Genomic DNA, 21,827 nt, shown 5'->3' with positions numbered 1-21,827 from the left:
AGCAATATCCAACACAGGGGACGACGGCGCAACGTAAAGCTGCCATCGCCTTAAGCATGTCTAGTCGAATCTCTCCTACCCAGTCTCGGTACTTTTATGATTTTCAAACACCAGTCACCGTCGTCGTCGAGCTCGTAGATTACGACAAAGACTCCAACTAGATGAAAATAAGAATTAAAATTAAAACAAGACATGACTTAAAGGTCTTAGTTACCAGGTCATAAAATCCTTAAAAAAAATGAGTACGGCTACGTGACGTCAAATATGTCAATTGTCCAAATTGTCAATTTAGAAAATTTCATGTTACACATATGTACCGTATAAAGTAAAATTTTCACAGTAATTCTTATTTTACGCTCACCTGGTTCAATGTGATGAAATAAAACGTAGGTTGTACCTACGTGGCGAGAACAATTTAAAAATTATTAATAGAAATAAATACTTTTGTCTAGTAAGGTTACGTTAAATTTTACGTTAGACTTAAGCAAGAAAATCACATTTTTTTAATAGTTCTAACAATTAAAAATGTCTAAAAGAAGTCAACCTGCTTGGTCACCTCCGGTTCGAAACAAGGAGCGACCAGTTTTAAAACTTTACAATAGTTTGAGCCGACAAAAAGAAGAATTCATACCCGCTAATGGTAATCGTGTCAACTGGTACAGCTGCGGCCCTACAGTCTACGATGCATCTCACATGGGACATGCGAGGTAACATTATTTTTCAAATAAACCCAATATATTATAAAACCCAAATTGTTAGGTCATTGTAATCATCATAGCGGTTGTGGAATTGTGATCACAGCTGTCTGAAAAACAAAGTACACATAACCCATATTGGTAAATTATTACAAAATTTCAGATCTTATATGTCATTTGACATACTCAGGAGGGTAATGGCTAATTATTTTGGATATGATATTTTATATGTCATGAATATAACTGATATAGATGATAAAATAATTAAAAGAGCCAGACAAAAATATTTATATGAAAAATATTTAAAAGAACCACGAAACCTTAACGACACCGTTGATGATGCAGTCAACGTTATAAATTACTATGAGGAAGCTGTAAAAAATGCAGAAGATCCAGATAAAAAAAAATTGATGCAGAAAACATTGGATGAGTGAGTACATGATGAAATTAATCTATTGATGTGCCTTTGGAAAACATACAGCATTGTATTATGAAGAAGCAGTGTGTACTTAGCTTAAATTCCTTGTCTATGTCCAACCATAGACAGTCAATTTAGTTCCATCTTTAGCCGCTAGGTGCTGCCAGCAAGTATAAAGGAAGCGCAGCCATCTTTGATCTTCAATTTCCATTATGTAGGGTGCTCGGTCGCTCGGTCGCGGAGACATTGCGTGCAAAGTAGAGTGCTAGCTTACCTACACGACTTAATCTTGTTTCACCAAGACAAATAAACGTTTTTGTTCCCATAGCATGCTGGGTCGCGGAGACCTTGCGTACATAGGGAAGTCAAATGTTAACGTACCTACGCGACTTTCTCTTGGTCCTTGAAGACAAATACACCTTTTTGCTTCCATAGCATGCTCGGTCGCGGAGACATTGCGTGCAAAGTCGAAGTGCTAGCTTACCTACACGACTTGATCTTGTTTCACCAAGACAACTAAACTTTTTTGCTCCCATAGCATGCTCGGTCGCGAAGACCTTACGTACATAGGGAAGTCAAATGTTAACCTACCTACGCGACTTTCTCTTGGTCCATGAAGACAAATACACCTTTTTTGCTTGCATAGCATGCTCAGTCACGGAAACATTGCGTGCAAAGGGATGTTGAGTGTTATCCCACATACGCAAGTCCCTCCTGGTCCATCAAAAGAAGTCCAAGTTGAGTCTTCAGGCCACATAAGCTGTGAAGCTCTTTGATTATTTGGGCTGCCAAGTCAGCCTTACAAAAAATCATTCAGTACACTGGTTCAAGAGATGACATGGCTAGGGATTCGATGAAAAATTGCGAGAAATAAAGTGGCCACTCAACAACATTCTAGCTCAAACTCTGACTGAATTACATCACTCTATGTTAACTTGCAAATTTTCTTGCGAAGTTTCAAGAATAAACACCCCCGTAAAAAACAGGCCATCCTGCATGTGTTAACAATTAAATGCAGTGCTGACGCGGAGCCACATGTCAGACATTGCCGATACACAAAACCAACCATTTCCTGGCAACGGAAGCTTCGGACATGTGTACGGGTTACAAATGCAGTGCTGACGCGGAGCCACTTGACATTGCCGAGACATAAAACCAACCATTTCCTGGCAACGGAAGCTTCGGATATGGGTAGGGGTTACAATTAGACAAAATATTAACGTCCTGTCTATGGTCAGCTCAACAACTGAAACGGCTCAACCACAAAAGAGCTATTTGCAATGGTAGTGACAATCAAAATGAATCTGAAAGTATTTCACTAGCGGTTGACCTTTCGATTTTTAAACTAAGCGATAAGTTCAAGATAACTGTCAGCTTATAATCTCTCGGGGAGATACAACATCGTAGCCGATAGGCTATCACGATGAAATCAACCTGTGAAATGGCACTTTTTACCACAAGTGACCACAAAAGTTTTTTCGAAAGTGGGGTCATCCGGATATAAACCCATTCGCCGACCAAGATTGGATACCTTCAGCAGACCGTAGAGGATGCAACTAGCATGGAGAATTCCTCCTCTCAACCTTTTCCCCAGAGTACTGACTCACTTCAACAGTGTCTAGGGAACCTACCTGGTAGTGTTTCCAGACTGAGCGAAAGCATTTGGGTTTCCAAGCCCTCAGATCCCGAACGCTAGATAACTCGCACGAAATCCAAAACCTGCCTCCTCCACAGGGTAAACATTAACCCTGAAAGCTTAGAAACGGGGGGGGGGGGGGGGGTTGTACAAATAATAGACTGGTCTACACAGGAGAAGATTTATTGAAAATAAGCTGGTGTCAATCCACTTTGCCAGCATACTTACCAGCAACTAGAAGATGGTGCATATGGTACTACAGTTTTAAAATTGATCCTAAGTCTGCAGATGTTGCCAAATTCTGTTTTCTTTTTTTCTCTTTTTTCTCTTCTTTTTCAAAAAGAAAATTTTGCCTGTAAAACAATCCTTCTGCATAAAGCAGCGCTGTCGACTTTCTGTGGACAACATACATGTAGGACAGCAAACATTCTCAAGCTCTCTAATAAAAATTGCTATTCTAAAAAAGCCATCGGAATAACTAAACATAATTGAACTACTTATTACAACTTTACTAAGTATAGTCCCATTCACATGAGATCCGAGAATAGTTCTAAATTGGTTTTCTTCAAACCCAGCCACCAGATCACGCCTCAAGGTAGCTTGAAGGACACCAACAACCATGTTGCTGGCTACTGGACGCAGAGTTAATAACCTTACTTTGCTCAACATTTCTAAAGACAGTTTCTTTGATAACAGAGAAAAACATCTTTCTGATACCAGTCTTTGGGTCTAAAATTGAAATCCATTTTCGTCAATAATCTGCATAAGTGCTTTCTAAACATGAAACTAAAGACATGCCCAGTAAGATTCGTAAGGACTTTTTTCTAACTATGTGTGTTGTCACAAAAGCGGCATACCGTACTGTAAGTGGAAACTGGTCTTCGTTCAACCTTACGAGGTAGTGGCATCAACCCATCTCTAAGAAGTTGTAGATCAGCAGTAGCCTCTGAGATGGATTGATAATGAACCAATGGACGAAATACTTTCTAGAGGCAATTGCAAATCATCCAAACGTTTACAATAATTATTGCCGAATAATAGAGCTTCCTAAATATCCTCACGATTCTTTTTTTCAAAACATTTACTCATTATTTACTCATGTTGTATATACATCATTTATACAATTTATACATTTTCTTGTACATACAAGATAAAATGTTTATTACAAACTTATAAATATTTTTTAATTATTGAATTAACATGAAAGTTAACAGCTGTGTTTTTTCTATTTAATAATTATATAAATTATGAACATTATCATTGCGCTTCATAATTTTATTATAGCTTACCTATTTCATCATAGCGTTGTGCTTAATAATTTCACCAGCAGATAACAAACACGTCTTCATAATACAATGCTGTATGTTTTCCAAAGGCACATCAATATTACGGTTTTACATAACAATAAAACCGATATTATGTGCCGAGAAGGAAAACATACAGCATTGCAGGAAGTTCTTCCTGGTGAAGACTATGAAGATCAAAGATGGCTGCGCTTCCTTTATACTTGCTGGCAGCACCTAGCGGCTAAAGATGGAACTAAATTGACTGTCTATGGTTGGACATAGACAAGGAATTTAAGCTAAGTACACACTGCTTCTTCATAATACAATGCTGTATGTTTTCCTTCTCGGCACATAATATCGGTTTTATTGTTATGTAAAACCGTAATATAAAGTTTCATATCAAATAATAATGAAAAATGTGCACAGATATGTGAAAAATATGCACAAACATATCTACAAATGTGCCTACATGAATCTACAGAATGGATCTACAGAATGATGTTCAAGAAATATTATGATGATAAATATAATTGTTAAAAGTATTTTTCTTTTGTAGTTGTCTCAATCCTTATATACCTTAACTATGCTTGAACATGTGTTTCCATTCAAAGTAAACATACATCATTCAAATGCTCAGAATAATTATACCAAAGATGTAAAATATAGCACTATATTGTATTTGATTCATTTTTTTAAATTCTAATTTCCTACTGTGCTCTAACCCAACTTTCAATTAACTGTCTAAATATTGAAATTACTTCCAACCCTTTGATATTTTTATGAATTTTATTTGGTATGGATTATATGTTATTTGCTACAAACTTTTCTAACATAAATTGCTGCATAATGGTCGCAGCATATTTAGATCTTGATGTAGCAATTATAATTTGATGCAAAGATATTAATATTTCCTTAGAATCAGAAATGGTTCTGAAATTGGTCTCATTTTACTCAATTTTAAATAAAACAACAGTAAGGTTACCGAGTAACAAATTATCCCAATAAGTCTGCAAGAGTAATATATGATATAATTTCAGGATTGCGGCCTCAGTAAAAGCCCTTAAAGTTGCTATTGAATCAAAAGACAATGAAAGGATTAAGAATTCAAGATGTGATTTATTAACATCAGCAAAGAGTCCAATCTCTGACTGGTTAGATTACAAATATGGAGAAACTGTTACAGACAATGCAATATTCACAACTCTACCTAGGTATTGGGAAAATGAATTTCATAAAGATATGAAAGCACTTAATGTTGGTAACATTTTTATCTTGCTTATTGCTAAATTATATAAGAAAAAATGTTTTGTAATTTGTTAAGCAATTGAAATGATAATTCAATTTCAAATACTCAAGTTTTTACTAATAAAAAAAAGGATATACTTTGCTAAGCTGCAAGAGCTGCGGGATGAGAATCCTTATGATACGCAACTTTAATTATTGTTCAAATATTTGTAAAATTTTATGTCATAAACATTGCTTTGTTTTAAGGTATTACCACCGGATGTACTGACAAGAGTAAGTGAATATGTCCCTAAAATAATTGCATACATACAAAAGATTATTAGCAATGGTTTTGCATATGAATCAAATGGCTCTGTATATTTTAATGTGAGTGAGTTCGATGGAAATGAAAGGCATCATTATGCAAGATTAGTGCCTGAGGCATACGGTGATACTAAATCGTTGCAAGAAGGAGAAGGTAAAATTTAATAATATTAACTTTTTAAGTGGTGATCAGAATAATAAATTATATAAAATAGTTTGTGTATATAAACAAAAAATGTTTTGTATTTAAGTAGCTTTTTACTAAAGTTGCTTTCTGTTTATTAAAAATATGTTATAAGTTTGCGCTGTATTAATTAATTTCAATTAGCAGTTAGTTAAACTGGGTATTTATCTTCACTATAACAATATTCTTGATTATTTTTCTGTTCTTTGGGCTGAAACTTATAATATAATAATGATGGCTTATTAATTTTTCAGTATTTGTGAAAATGCACAAGTGTGGCATAATGAAATATATTCACTAGATGTGAACTCTCGGGTTTTTGCAAATAGTCCAATGAAGTCTCCGTAAACTATTTTACTGAGGCATTGCTTTTTATAATAGTATCTTATCATCTCATTCCATTTCATTTTATCCCAATTTATTACTATTTCTGTTAAGTCAACTACATTTTATTCTACTCCATAACATTTTTCATATAATAATATGTATGTGTGTGTGTGTGTGAGTGTATGTATATAATGATGAAGATTTTATAAACTAGACATCGACAATGGCATTGGAATATGCTATTTTTGAAAAATTAATAGGGTTCCAGGTTCCAAACAGCACTAACCATCTTCTCTATTTAAGTCAGAGAATATATTATTTTATTTTTAATATTGCGTACCATGCGAAAGCAGATTCTCTTTAACAAGTATATTATTATACTATAATTTCAAATGGTTTTCAGGTGATCTAACTGATGATGCAGCAGAAAAGCGATCACCCAACGACTTTGCTCTATGGAAGCGTAGTAAAGCTGGCGAGCCATCATGGGATTCCCCATGGGGGGCAGGTCGACCCGGGTGGCATATAGAGTGTTCCGCAATGGCTTCGGATGTTTGCCAAAATAAACTTGATATACACACAGGGGGCGTCGATTTAAAATTCCCTCATCATGACAACGAATTGGCCCAGAGCGAGGTGAGTATTATAAAGCAGTAAGAGAACACACAGATAATTATTTTTTATTGCATATGTGGGTGAATATGCCCTCGACCTGCCTGGCTTGAAACCCATATGCAACACTTAAATACCGCGATCCTTTTGAGGCGTGATGTCGAAGGTCGAATTGTATTACTACTGACCTAGCGTTGAATATAAAATAAAATTTACATATCGAGGGCTGAAAGACTATTTGGTTTAAGTAACTTTATAGGAGAGCCGTTTAAAGTTAAAAAAAATTGAAATAAATATCGTAACAAAAAACTTCTTCAGCTACATATTTGAATGGAGTAAACTTAATTGAAGTTCAATTAAAAACTTTTTTTTTAATGCTTAGATTGGTGGGCGAGCTTACAGCCCACCTGGTTTTAAGTGGTTACTGGAGCCCATAGACATCTACGACGTAAATGCGCCACCCACCTTGAGATAAAAGTTCTAAGGTCTCAGTACAGTTACAACGGCTAGTATAGTTACGTCGTACTTTTGATGCTAATCCCAAATAAAACAGACCTTTCATTACAAAGATAAATGTCGCTTAATCCATATAGCATTTCACCTCTCGATATCTATTTACTAAAATTTGTATCTCCTTCATGATGTCGAATGACAGCACTTATGGTCCCCTTAACATCGGACGTATAGCGGCCACGCTGACGTCCCATTTATTAAAGAAAAATATTGCTGAGATGAGTGGACCAACTCAAGGCCTACTTGGCCTAGTGGTCACTGGTGCCCATAGACATCAACCACGCCATGCAGCCGCCCATCTTGAGACATGAATACTAAGTCTCAGTTATTATAGTGTGCCTAGTACGAGATTTTTATTATTCTATGTTGGCCGCTAGGGGCGCTATTCCAACTCCATATAAATTTGAGGTAACTTTTATGTGATCGAGAACGTTAAAAAACTCGTACTAAGGAAGTACACAGTACAACGGCTTCCATACTCTTCAAAACGAAACGCATTACTGCTTCACGGCAGAAATAGGTAGGGTGTAGGTACCCCTCCGTGCGGATTCACAAGACATAGTTTTTTGTTGACCATAGTTTTTTTTAAAGACTAGCTGACCCGGCAGACTTCGTTGTGCCTCAATCGATAAATAAAAGACCTATAAGCTTTTGTATAAAATAAACTTAAAACAAACAAAAGGAGTCCGTCCGACGGAGGACGTATCGAAGTGAAAACAAAAATTTATCTACCTTTTAAACCTTCTCTGGACTTCCACAAATAATTCAAGACCAAAATTAGCCAAATCGGTCCAGCCGTTCTCGAGTTTTAGCGAGACTAACGAACAGCAATAGATTATTGATAGTATTTATTCGTTCACAGGCACATTTCGACGAGCCCGGTTGGGTTAATTATTTCCTTCACACGGGACATTTGATGATAGCTGGCTGCAAAATGTCGAAATCTTTGAAAAATTTCATCACGATCTCAGACGCACTGAAACGCCACACCGCAAGACAACTGCGGTTCGGTTTCCTGCTACACGGATGGAAGGAAACTTTAGATTACTCGGAGAATACAATGGAAATGGCCATTCAGACAGAAAAACAATTTAACGTGAGTTCATATCTATACACAATTCTAGGAGCAAAAAAATCAATACAGTTAATTTCATGGTGTGTCTTCTGTCACCACATTCTTTGGCATCGAGATCCGAATGTTGTTCACTGTCACATCGTATTCTCGCATTAAAACGGTATAATCTCAAAACTTACTAAAGGAGAAACCCCATTTTGGGCCTAAGCGTTACACGAATGGGATATGTACCAAAAAATTCGTCTATTTTGCTTGATTAACCTATTGAAATCTTAGCTTCATTGACAATGGCCAAGTGTAGAAAATAAGTTGAATTCAATTTTTTGTTTTAAACAATCTTTGTAAACATCTGCAACACTTATTTCAATATACGTAACTAGCTCCACAAACGTGCGGATTAGAATTAGAGCATCCATAAAATAGGATCGATTTAGTGGAAATCGAGTGTAAAAAATAATTAATACTCTTTTGCTTTAGGATAAATGACTGTTTTTACAGGTATTTAAATCAATGTAAATAGAGTATGGCCATCGAATCGTGACACAACTACTTACAATGGCGGCAATTCAAAATATCTACAACTGACAACATTAAATATAGCATGAAAGGGTAGTTTTGCATTTTTATATTAATGTGACTATGCCATAGAAAAATACAAATGTATCAAATCGTGTTATGTTATCTTTAATGTTGCCAACTGAAGATATTTTGGATTGCCGCTATTTAGTTGTGCCATGATTCGCTGGCCAGACTGTCAACTTAATCTCATTGAATAACGTAACGTAAAGCACCAAAATCTACTAACAAAAATCATTAAAAGAAATAAATAACTGTGCCATTTATTTATGACACGAAATCATGTCGCGGCAACTGCGGCAATTCAAGATATTTTCAACTGGCAATCTTAAATATAACATGAAAAAGTCGATTTGGTACTTTGAGTTTTTCTATGGTGTAGTTACATTAATAATTTTACTGGTGGTAGGATCTCTTGTGAGTCCGCACCTCCCGCCCGCCTATTTTTTCCGTAAAGCTGTAATGCGTTTCGGTTTGAAGAGCGGGGCAGCCGTTGTAACAATACTGAGACCTTAGAACTTATATCTCAAGGTGGGTGGCGCATTTACGTCGTAGATGTCTATGGGCTCCAGTAACCACTTAACATCAGGTGGGCTGTGAGCTCGTCGATGGGTATCTAAGCAATAAAATATAAAAATAAAAAAAGGCATAAAATAAAATGAAATGAAATGTAATGAGATAATATGGGAGCACGTAATGATTTATATTTTATATAAAAAAGTTATCATATAAATATAGTTTTTCATATAAAAAAGTTTTCATTAAAATTAAAATAAGACTGACCTAAAGGTCTTAGTTACCAGGTCATAAAGTCCCTTAAAAAATCATTTCGTGCGCAGCGCGTATCGCATTACGTTGTTTTCAATTTTTGGCTTTCGTTCGTTTTCGTAAACAACCTAACACGCGATTTCTCGTAACAGGTTCCATTTTTATTTTAAAGCAACCTGTTGCTGCAACAGGTTTCGTAAAAAATTACTCATCTTTAGTAGGAAACAGCCTCAAAAATATCGTTTTTATTAAAATATCTCGAACAATAATCATAACCTATAATGTAAACATTGTCTGATTTTACCAATTTGGCCATTGCTGGGAGACCTGAAAATTGGGCTCATGAAACCTTCTTAGGTATTGTAACTTATGCCCAAATTCTAGCACTGTAACGCCAGGCCCAAGTTTGTATGGATTTCGGGTTTGTCCTTTTACAGGAGAGTGCTTTAAAGGGTTAACATGTGATATTTTAAATATGAATCGAATCACCTTGGCAACATTTATTCTTTACCAGTTACATTATCGGTCTTTTAAAGTAAGATAAAATTATGTATTATTTTTGTTAATAGTAGTCAAAATATAGGTAAACTAAAAAAAAAACTAAGAAGAAACTAAGAAAAATACTGATGATACCAAATGATTCGGCATATTAACTCAATTTCGAATGTTTTTGGAAATTGTACACTTTTCATGCGAAAAGACGACATGTCAACCTGTCACACAAGCAATATATCTCTGTATTCGACCTTAACTTCATTGCTCATCACACATAACATTCACTTCATACATTTTTAAACGTTTTCCATCATCACACGTGTGAGCCACGTCGACTGATTCTCAATTTATCAATTACAATCATTTTAGACATCATCTGACCAATACACTTGTTTATTTTCATTTGGGTCTCAGGGTGGAATTCTTTTTTTATTGCTCTTATATGCAAACGAGCATACGGCACACCTGATCGTGAGCGGTTACCATCGCCCATAGACTTCAGCAATGTCAGGGGCAGAGCCAAGCTGCTGCCTACCGCAGAATTCAATTTGAGACGACTGAAAAAAACTCCTCGATTGTGCTTTATAACTGCTATGAAATGTTTTGCTTTCAACGAGATCTAAAAGGATTTCTCAGTGATGAACAACGACCTGACCGTTAGGGATACTGGTGATAGTGTATAGTGACCATTCACAAGCCTGTGAGCCGTATGCTCGTGTACCTTTGACTACATTAAAAAACAAAATTAAACTAATAAGCCCAATATTTTACCTTTTTTTTTATTGCCCGTATAGGCAGACGAACATACGGCCCACCTAATGGTGAGTGGTTACCGTCGCCCAGGACTTCAGCAATGCTAGGGGCAGAGTCAAGCCGCTGCCTACCGCTTAATACTCTCCACAAACCTCATTTGAAAAAGGATATGTCATAGCGCTCTGGAAACACCGTGGAGGGGAGCTCATTCCAAACCCGGATTACATAATTACATACACTAAATACTATTATGTAAATACAATTATTCGTCTCGCCAAAACTTCTCATTACTTTGAAATAAATAATAGGAATTTCCTTTTTGTCATACATTTTGGTGGTAACACAGCTAGTAGGTATAAAACTTCAGTCAAATCTCTAAGAAATATGAAATATTTCGAATTTGCGAAGCGATAAGAAATACACATATTTTTCGAACTCGAATAATCACGGTAAAGGCTTACACACCGATATTTAATAATGTTAATCTTACGAAATATGTTGTGCTAATATTATGTTTCCAAAAAAAAATTATGTACCAAAAAATGCACTTATGTGAAAAAATATAGTCTTTACGTAGCTTTAGTTGTACATAAGGTTGTACCATAGTCAAACTTATTCAATGGTTTTTAAAACCGTTAATACGGTGCTTTTAGGTGCCACAATAACCGGTCACCGCCCTCGTCGAACCCGTCGCTTGCGACGAAGGGCTCGACGAGCGAATTAACCCACAGACACAGCCCACTGAGTTTCTCGCGGGACCTTCTGAGTGGGTCGCGTTTCCGATCCGATGGTAGATTCTCCGAAGCACTACTCTTGCTAGGGCCAGTGTTATCAACACTCATGTTTGCCCCGTGAGCTCCCCTACAAGTTAGGGCGAAGCTGAAATAGCCTCTCAAGGCTATCAGCATAAGTAGGAAGGAAAAAAAAGGTTTTAACTTCGATTTCATTTGTTGATTTTTTCCTTGTCTAATAGCGTAGTTACATTCGCGTAAAAAGCACAAATGTTTTTAATTCAATGAGAACAACATTTCAGGAATTCTTTTTGACAGTGAAAGATGCTCTTCGTAGCGGCTACGACGAGGGTTGCGGCGGTGGATGGGAACCGGAGGAACAGCGGCTGTTTGCTAAACTGTCAATGGCCAAGGAACAAGTTCACGCGGCACTCTGTGGTACACATTAACGTCTTCTCGCATTAAAACTGTATAATCTCAAAACTTACTAATTTTACAGGAGAGTGTTTTAATGGGTTAACATGTGATATTTTTAATATTAATCGAATCACCTTGGCAACATTTATTTTTTACCTGTTACATTATCTTTCTTTTAAAGTAAAATACAATTATGTATTAATTTTTGTTAATATTACTCAAAAATAGGTAAACTAAAAAAAAAAAAAAACTAAACTACGCTGTTTTGACAGTATTTATGAGAAAAATACTGGTTATACGTCTATTTCGAAACTTTTTGGAAATTTCACACTTTTATTGCGAAAAAGCGATTTATGTCTTCATTTTTCAATATATTTTATACTAGTGTTCGATACTAATGCATGAATTTTGAAGGTAAGTTCATCTGAAAAAAATAATCGTACTTATCTTTACCACATATGAAGAGTTCATTTATTTCACTAAATCACTATGTTAGACATTTTATGTGTACATACTATTCTATATATCATACAATTTTATGTATGTAAATGTGACAGTAAATAAAGTTTACCATAACATTTCTACAGTTTAAACCTCCGCCGTCTTTTAGTATAATTATGTACATTATATTTGTATGTCGTTATTCTAATTTAAAAATTAAACATAATTTCTGGTATTTCGAATATAATAATCCAATGATTTCATATGTTTATTTTCTACGACGCGTTGTATGTATAAATAGAAATCTTTTTTTGAGACACGCTATGTAATATGATTAAAAAACAGTTAATCTACGGTCACGTCAGCTGGGCCCGCGGTCTGCTCACAACACCATGCAGATCGTTGAGTCTCACATACCCTCGTAGGAGGTTCGGCCCTCTACCCGAAAAAAAAAAAAAAACGGTCACGTCAGCTGGCTTAAGCTTTAAATTGCGGCCTTACTAAATATAAACAAAAGCAATTCGCGTCTTTAGCCTAGAATAAGAAAATTGTTTTACTCTAATGTTAAGCTTACTGTTTTGTGGTTCACGAATGATTACTTTAGTCGTCGTGGCCTAAAGGATAAGACGTCCGGTGCATTAGTATCTAGCGATGTAACGGTGTTCGAATCCCGTAGGCAGTTACCAATTTTTCTAATGAAATACGTACATAACACGTTGACTATTCTGTAAGTCACCGGTGCTCTACGCGGTGCACTGAGAAATTATGTCGATTTCGGTTACTGAGCGTATGGATTGCCTAACTTTACCTTCTTTTGTTTTTAATGTATGTTTTAGTCTTTTAGGTCTCTTGAAACTAAATTCATTCTCAGTATCTTCGGATTCGTCTTTCCCAGAGCTTACGGGCGCCTTAGTAACAATAGAAATCGACATGATTACTTCAATGCGCCACGTTGGGCACTACATGGCAGTTAAAGGGTTAAGAAATGTTCACGATTGACTTCCACGGTGAAGGAGTAACATCTATATTTATAAAAATGAATTGCTGTTCGTTAGTCTCGCTAAAACTCGGGAACGGCTGGACCGATTTGGCTAATTTTGGTCTTGAATTATTTGTGGAAGTCCAGAGAAGGTTTAAAAGGTAGATAAATATGAAAATGCTCGGAATTAAATAAAAATATCAATTTTGTTTTCCCTTTGATGTGTCCTCCGTCGGACGGATTACTTTTGTTTGTTTAAAGTTTATTTTATACAAATGTTTAGGTCTTTTATTTATCGATTGAGGCACTACGAAGTCTGCCGGGTCAGCTAGTCGTGTAATAAAAATTTAAATTTTTATAAAAAGCAAAATTATAATTAGTTGTTGTTGTGCGTGTCCGTTTCGCAGACAACATCGACACCCGCGGCGCCATCGACGCCTTGCGGGAGCTGGTGTGCGCGTGCCACGTGTACCTGCGCGGCGCGCGGGCGCGGCCCAGCCCCGCGCTGGCGGCGGCGGCGCGCTACGTCACGGACGTGCTGCACGTTTTCGGCGTCGTCGAGGGACCCAGGGGCGGCATCGGCTTCCCGGTCGGAGACGCTGATGGTGTTTCGGTATGTTCCATTTTGCTTAGATGGGTGGACGAGCTCACAGCCCACCTGGTGTTAAGTGGTTACATCCACAACGTAAATACGCCACCCACCTTGAGATATAAGTTCTAAGATTTCAAGTATAGTTACAACGGCTGCCCCACCCTTAAAACCGAAACGCATTACTGCTTTACGGCAGAAAATACACAGGGTGGTGGTACCCATCCGCGCGGACTCGAATAGTAGAATTATTTTGTCCGTGCAGCTTGGGTCATAAATGATCGGAGCGGTGATGCGAGTATTTCGCTCTCTCTCTTCCACTCACGGGCCTTATGGATGGGCATAGTGATGTGCATTATTGTTTTCGATAAGCGTTATCGATAGTGTATTTAGTTTTGTCATTTTGTGGGTCAGTGATAAAAATGAAAGTAAAAATCACTAATCGAACACTTACACCACATATCACCGCAGCAAGTAAACGTGAACGGCAGAAATTAACACTTTGTAACTTTTCGCGATGTACTATAATTTGCAGGTACAAATGACTCATATAATAACAATGTCTCACCACTCTTCGAATACCACCCCGCCACCTTCGTATACCACCTGCCTTCGATGACTCATTTGTTTTTATCGATAATGACGTCGCGCAACATGCTCACCACCCTAGCCGGGCTATGATTTATGACCCAAACTGCACGAACAAAATAATTCTATTTTAGTTTGTTTTACCCCGTTAACATAGTATGTGCAAGTTGTGATGTGTGTTGCAGTTGGAAGAGACGGTGATGCCGTACCTGGAGGCGCTGAGTGCGTTCCGCGAGCGGGTGCGCGAGGCGGCGCGCGCGGGGCAGGGCGGCGCCGTGCTGGCGCTGTGCGACGCGCTGCGGGACCGCGTGCTGCCCGACCTCGGCGTGCGCCTCGAGGACAAGCCAGGTCGTACCCAGAGTGACGCTCACTTATTTATTGTTCTTCGGCGTATTAGAGCAGATCAATGACACGCGGGCCTCTGGTTCATGTTAGTCGCGCAGGTGGAACTTGCGTGGGGGTTCAAGAACAAACCAGTACTAAACATCCAGCAGTTTATTGATGGTAATCAAGCGGACAAACAGTACAATAATATTAGCAGTACAATGCAGGGCGTTCAATATCAAGCCAAGATTTAATGCATACCTATTCACTAACATTCTTAATAGGCCGTGCCCTCAAATTCATCAGAACTGTCTATCGTTTGAACCATGAAGTATAAATCACATATATTTTTTTATTGCTTATATTGGTGGACGAGCTCACAGCCCACTTGGTGTTGAGTAGTTACTGGAGCCCATAGACATCTACAACGTAAATGCGTCACCCACCTTAAGACATAAGTTTTAAGGTCTCAGTATAGTTACAACGGCTGTCCCACCCTTCAAACCGAAACGTATTACTGCTTCACGGCAGAAATAGGCGGGTGGTGGTACCCACCAGCGCGGATTCACAAGAGGTCCTACCACCAGTAATTACGCAACTTATAATTTTGCGGGTTTGATTTTTATTACACGATGTTATTCCTTCATCGTGAAAGTCAATCGTGAACATATGTTAAGTACGTATTTGATTAGAAAAATTGGTACCCGCCTGGGATTCGAATACCGGTGCATCGCTCAACACGAATGCACCGGACGTCTTATCCTTTAGGCCACGACGACTTACTGATATTGGATGCAGACCCTACATTATATCACAAAGTCATTTTAAAGTAAAAATATTAATATTAAATAAATTTAAATGTTGGTGGGTAATGGGTATTCAATCCATGTTTCGAGTAGGGGTGGCACTTTTAACCTCACTCAATGTATAGCCTAAAATGGATGGTTTAATAGTAATTGGATTTTTTTAACCAAACCATGTTTATATTTTATAAAAATACTTGTTTCATACCCGTATTTTCTTTACTTTTGCATATTTTTTTTCTGAATTATTTATCACGCAATGACCGATCCAAATTTTGAGCGCTAATAACAAAAAAATGTTATCAGATCGGACAGTCGTAAAATTGGTCAGCAAAGAGGAACTGTTAAAGGAGAGAGAAGAGAAGAAGCGTTTGGAAGCAGAGAAGCAAAGAAAGAAACAGGAGTTACTCGAGGCGCAACGTTTGAAGGAGGAACAAAAGAAAATATCACCCGCCGAAATGTTCAGGAAGGAAACTGACAAGTATTCGAAGTTCGATGAAAAGGTACCTACCTACCTACCTACACGCGCTTGCTCAGTTAAAGAATCGAAAAAAAAAAACGATTAAAGTAAACATTGTTCATTAAAGTTTTTGCAACGAAGTTCCTTATGGGACGATCTGGAAGAGTCCCCTTACTGGGAAAAAACGTCCGTAACGTAAGATTTTTATTAGTTACTAGCTGACCCGGCAGACTTCGTAGTTCCTCAATCGATAAATAAAAGACCTAAATTTTATTTAATTCCGAGAATTGTCATATTTTTCTACCTTTTAAACCTTCTCTGGACTTCGGCAAATAATTCAAGACCAAAATTAGCCAAATCGGTCCAGCCGTTCTCGAGTTTTAGCGGGACTAACGAACAGCAATTCATTTTTATATATATAGATGCACACAGTGTTCGACTTAACTTTGTAATAACGTACAAAAAATAACATGTTTTTTTTATCAGTCATTGACCACGATCTCAGAGCGTTCGTTTGCGCAATACACTAACTCTTATGCAAACAACCGCGAATGAAGTGTACCACAATAAGTTCGCACGTTACCGAATGACCGTGGGTTGTTGCGAAACCTCATTTTTTTCCTTATACCTCGAATAGAACTTAAAATTAATATTTTTATAATAAGGAACTTCGTTTCTATCCGGTATCCCACGACATCACACATCTTTTTTTTTTAAACGCCGGTCGTGTCGGTGTAATAACATGGCCGTTTGCCCACTGAGTTTCTCGCCGGATCTTCTCAGTGAGTCGCGTTTCCGATCCGGTGGTAGATTCTGCGAAGCACTGCTCTTTCTAGGGCCAGTGTAGCAACACTCCCGATTTGAGCCCCGTGAGCTCACTCACACGTCAAGGCGAAGCTGAAATAGCCTCTCAAGGCTATCAGCATAGGTAGGACAGAAAGAAAAAAAAAAGCGTCCGTCTACAAGATATGCACCAACAAAATTGAACACAATTAATTTTCAAGCCGTTAAATACGAATTATTAAAAATAGATGTGATTGTCAATAGAGCATCTTTTTTTTAATAGTGACGTTGTAATCGACTATTTCTTTACGTGTGTATCCAATGTCAAACTACTTCATAAATTTTTGAGCAGATTTTTTTTCTGTTTTAACTTAAATTTTGATTATTTATTACAATATTTATGTCGAGGAGTGAAAGGCCATTTGATTTAAGCGCAATTTATGCAACCTTACAGGAGAGCCATTTAATTTTTTTAATTTAGAAAAAATATCGTAACCATCTTTTTTCAGCTATTAGAATGAGGTAAACTTAATTGAAGTTCAATTAAATACATCGAATTGTTGCTATGCTAATATCAAATAAAACGGACCTTTGATTACGAAAATAAATGTCGCGTGTTAAGCGAAATTTCTTTACATATTTTTAAATCTAAAATAGTTTTAGCAATAAGACAACCATAGATCTCCTCTAAATCTTATTTCGTTCGAAACATTCTCTAGAGCAGGCAGTGCCTGTTGCGTATTTTTTCGAAATTCTTTCCTGTTTTCCTACGGTTCAATCTCGCACAAAAATAATCTTTGAACACCTTTGAGTTGCACTACGGGAAAATAACATCACATTAAACGATAATGTATTGATTGTATAAAATATTTTTAACAGGCGATCATAAATAATGTTAATTTTTTTGTTATTTAAAAATAACTTGTCGATTCCGAGAAGGAACGACGATCAAAACAATATCGAATACTACACAAAAAAAGTAGCATTCGGAATGCCACGAATCGGATTGATATAATTATTCAGAGTTGTTGCGTAAAGGACAATGCCCAAAAGTGGGCCAACTTTGTGTCAAAACTATTTGTACTTGAAAAACTATGCCTTATTTTTTCACGTTGTTTAGTTTATGTATCAACATTTCTTTCACCCTGGCATTGTTTTAGAAAAAAATAAATTACTTATTTGATAACATCCAAAAACTGAGTGCCATAGTTTTTAAATTCCCCAATAGATAAAGGGCAAATTAGCCCATACAGCCTTATAGTAAACCTATATGCTGACAAACGAAAGAGTTGTCTGTGACTTGAACAACAAATTAAAAAAAATAGCTAATGGTTATAATTTACAGACTTTTTATTTTATTGTTGTTCAATTCAATATTTATGTATTGTAATAATAATTATTACTTAAAACCATGAAGTATTTAATATTTTTAGGCATTAATGATTCCATTAGTAAAAATCTCAATGGCCCACCATTACTTATTCTTGTTATATATGATCAGAGAGTTTTGGCAGCAACCCGAGTGAAGCGTCACTTGAAGTTTTACTTTAATGTTTTTTTAATAGTTTATTGTGATGTATAATATATAAATTGGGTGTTGTTTTGTGTACTAAACGTCAAAAATCGTTGTTCACGATTACTGAGGCATTGGAATAAAACTGTGGCTAGCATAGCAGTCACTGTTTTTTTTTTTCAAGTTAAAAGGTCAGGTAAGATTGGTGGACGAGCTCACAGTCCACCTGGTGTTAAGCGGTTACTGGAGCCCATAGACATCTATAACGCAAATGCCGCCACCCACCTTAAGATATGAGTTCTTGGTCTCAGTATAGTAGCAACGGCTGCCCTACCCTTCAAACCGAAACGCATTACTGCTTCACGGCTAAAACAGGCAGGGCGGTGGTACCTACCCGTGTGGACTTATTATACAAGAGGTCCTACCACCAGTTGAACTTTTGATGATGATAGCCCATATTCTAAGTCCGCACGGGTAGCGCACACTCTAATGCTCATGCATCTGCCGCGAAGCTCTGATATTAGAAACGAGACTTCGCCGTCATGAATTAAGATGAGTGATGATGACATGTACCCAAAATAAATATATTATTTTAAATATTATTGTCAATATTATTTCTCAGGGTCTACCCACGCACGACCACGAGGGTAAGGAGTTGAGTAAGGGTCTCCTAAAAAAGCTGCAGAAACTACAACAAGCACAAGAGAAGAAATATAACGAGTATTTAACTTCTATAAATACTTGCTGACGTCGGACTGTGTATTTTTTAATGATTTTTTTTATTTTCCATTATTGTATTCTTTGCATTTTTTAAGTAAGATATATAGGTCTAATCACTTCTCTTTTATTTTCTATGAAGGATATTTCCAACAGTGCTCAAAATATAGTATTTATATTCAATTTAGTCTATGTTGCTTTATGTCTAATACTCGAGTTTTTGTTTAATGTCTTGATTTAATTTTAATTAGGAAACGTTAAAAAAAATGCCGCTTTTTTCTATTAAAATTAACTTGTGTTAACTAAAAGGAGAACCTTGTATTTTGCCGTCGGAGCTCAGTATTAAGACTTGTTTTTTGCACGTTGTTTCCATTATTTGTATAAATTGCAACAAATAAACAAGATAAAAATAAATACAGTTTTTTATTCTTAAAAAAAGACAACAAAAAAAACGTGTCCCTCATGTTTAAGGTAATAGTCGATTAAATAAAAAACGCCGATTATCTTCATTTAATAAACATTATAATGATTTGTCTCGTCGACGGGGAATCACAATAGAGGTGCACTACCGATCTATAACGCTTCAATGAGAATTCTGTAAAGACGGTGTAGCCCCGTGCGCGACAAAATACTAATAAAAAGAGCCAAACTGCAGTTAAAAAATGTAAAAAGTGAGGTAAACAATCTGAGCGAGTTTTTTGTGTGGCGGCTCCGACAATAGTGTCGTGCTACTAGGGTGGCGCAAGTACCGCACGCGAGCGACTCGCCATCTGCGTCCGCGGCACGTAACCACGAGCTAAATATGTTTTTAATAATGGGGATGTATCAATTTAAGTACTTTCTAATTTCGGTTTAAAAAAAAAATGGAAATTGAGGTTTTTTTTTGCGAACACCGCGCTTATTCAGATTATAAAATGTAATTAATCGTCTGGTAGGATGCACGGTGGACTCGTGACCCCCGGCAACCGTACTCGTCGAATTCAGTAAAAAGTTCGACGTGCAACCTAACCCATGCATCAGGCCGCTGAGTTTCTCGCCGGATCTTAGCGGGTCGCGATTCCGATCCGGTAGTAGATTCATTCGCGAAGCAGCTGCTCTTGAGTTGTTATGTCTCCCTCGGAGGCGCCCGGTCAGCTGTTAGCAAATCCCACCCTTCCTGGCTGAGCCTTTGCTCGCCCACCTGTCTTGGTGAAACTGGAAAGGCCTCCGGGCCACCAGTAATCCTTCAATCATAAAAAAAGGACTCGTGTCATTTTTTCCCCCTACCTATTCGCTGGTAGCCTGGGGGCTATTCCAGCTACGCCCGGACGGGTAGCTGAGCTCACGGGCTCTACCTGAGAGAATTTGCTAACACTAGCCCTAGTAAGAGCTGCTTCGCAAAGTCTACCACCGGATCGGAATCGCGAACCTCTGATAAGATCCGGCTAAAAACTCAGTGGGCACTTCGTGTCAAACGATGCGATTAAGCCGATGTTCAAATCCCGCTGACACATATTTATAATAAAAAATACCTACTTCACACATGTTTACGAATGGCGATGAAAGAATAAATATCTTGTAATAAAAATCGAACCCGTAAAATAATAATTTACTTAATTACTGCGCACTTCTATGTGAAGCAGTCAAGCGTTCCAGTTGTAAGGATGAGACAGTAGTGGAATATAACACAACAGAGTCACATCTCATGTTTCAAGGTGACATTCACATGATGTCCACTGGCTGCGGCAATCAGTTAATCCGCTCAATTGTAAAAAATTTCTCATCCGTAAACAAAAAATTTCTATGACCTCTCTTTGCGTACCGCTTCAGTAGTTGTTTCGATTTTACCACCCTATTCTCTTTTAAATTATCAGTTAAGAAATGACCAGTACGTCTCTTATAGGTTGCAAGTCCTAAGTCATCTTTTAAAATACGCGACATGGTTCTAGGTGCTATCTTCATCTCCCGAGATAAAATCTTTTGCTTTCGGACAGGATTTCTTCGAATTCTTTCCCTTACTGCTTTGACCACCTTTTTCGTACGAACACTACGTGGACGGCCAGATCTTTTTCTGTCACAAGCAGAGGAGGTCTCATTGCACCTATTAATAGCCCGGTACACAAACATTTTACTAATACCAAGCGTATGGAGAGTTTTAATAATTGCATTTGGCTCCATACCAACTTTGTGTAATGTAATCACAGCGATTCGGTTCTCTTTATCACCCCACTCCATTTTAACATCGCAAAATATTGTACAATATATTGGCGCCAAAATGAGAAAACTCAATGATCAATCATATAAAAATGACAGATTCCAAATTCAAATGTAATATTTTGTTTATTTTTAATTGTAACAGTATTTATAGCCAGACTAACTATACTTAGACTAAGATATCTAAAGATGGGTGGCGCATTTGCGTTGTAGATGTCTATGGGCTCCAGTAACCACTTAGCACCAGGTGAGCTGTGAGATCGTCCGATCATCTAAGCAATAAAAGACAAATAAAAAAATTATGGCAAGTGACAATGCATTTCAAAATCTTTTTGTTTTTGTTGAGCAACGCAAGACATGCCATAACGCATTACTCGCGCTAGCAATCATTCAGTTCGTGCGG

The 21,827-nt window shown here is 37.3% G+C and overlaps 1 protein-coding gene and 1 long non-coding RNA gene across 2 annotated transcripts; one reads left to right on the top strand and one right to left on the bottom strand.

The window, feature by feature from the left end:
- The first annotated feature begins 270 nt into the window (after positions 1–270).
- Positions 271–19,645, top strand: LOC101737111 (cysteine--tRNA ligase, cytoplasmic). The gene is made up of 11 exons (XM_004927860.5): positions 271–707; positions 859–1,125; positions 5,073–5,289; positions 5,527–5,737; positions 6,498–6,730; positions 8,082–8,315; positions 11,920–12,055; positions 13,862–14,067; positions 14,817–14,979; positions 16,065–16,261; positions 19,137–19,645. Exons 1-11 carry the CDS (start codon positions 526–528, stop codon positions 19,260–19,262), a joined length of 2,172 nt encoding a protein of 723 aa, XP_004927917.2. The 5' UTR covers positions 271–525; the 3' UTR covers positions 19,263–19,645.
- Positions 2,917–5,053, bottom strand: LOC119629366 (uncharacterized). The gene is made up of 2 exons (XR_005245393.2): positions 4,039–5,053; positions 2,917–3,144 (listed from the first exon to the last, which is right to left on the bottom strand). It is a non-coding gene; the product is annotated as an uncharacterized LOC119629366 (long non-coding RNA).
- Positions 19,646–21,827: the final 2,182 nt, after the last annotated feature.

Source organism: Bombyx mori, chromosome 13 (assembly GCF_030269925.1).
Source record: "Bombyx mori chromosome 13, ASM3026992v2".
Taxonomy (NCBI): domain Eukaryota; kingdom Metazoa; phylum Arthropoda; class Insecta; order Lepidoptera; family Bombycidae; genus Bombyx; species Bombyx mori.
The sequence above is the reverse complement of the archived record's forward strand: the minus strand, read 5'-3'. Positions and strand labels throughout refer to the sequence as shown.

Coding starts and splice junctions, on each gene's coding strand:
- LOC101737111 (XM_004927860.5), top strand. CDS start 526: ATGTCTAAAAGAAGTCAACCTGCTTGGTCACCTCCGGTTCGAAACAAG. Junction 14,068..14,816: donor GAGACGCTGATGGTGTTTCG/GTATGTTCCATT, acceptor TGTGTGTTGCAG/TTGGAAGAGACGGTGATGCC. Junction 16,262..19,136: donor ATTCGAAGTTCGATGAAAAG/GTACCTACCTAC, acceptor ATTATTTCTCAG/GGTCTACCCACGCACGACCA.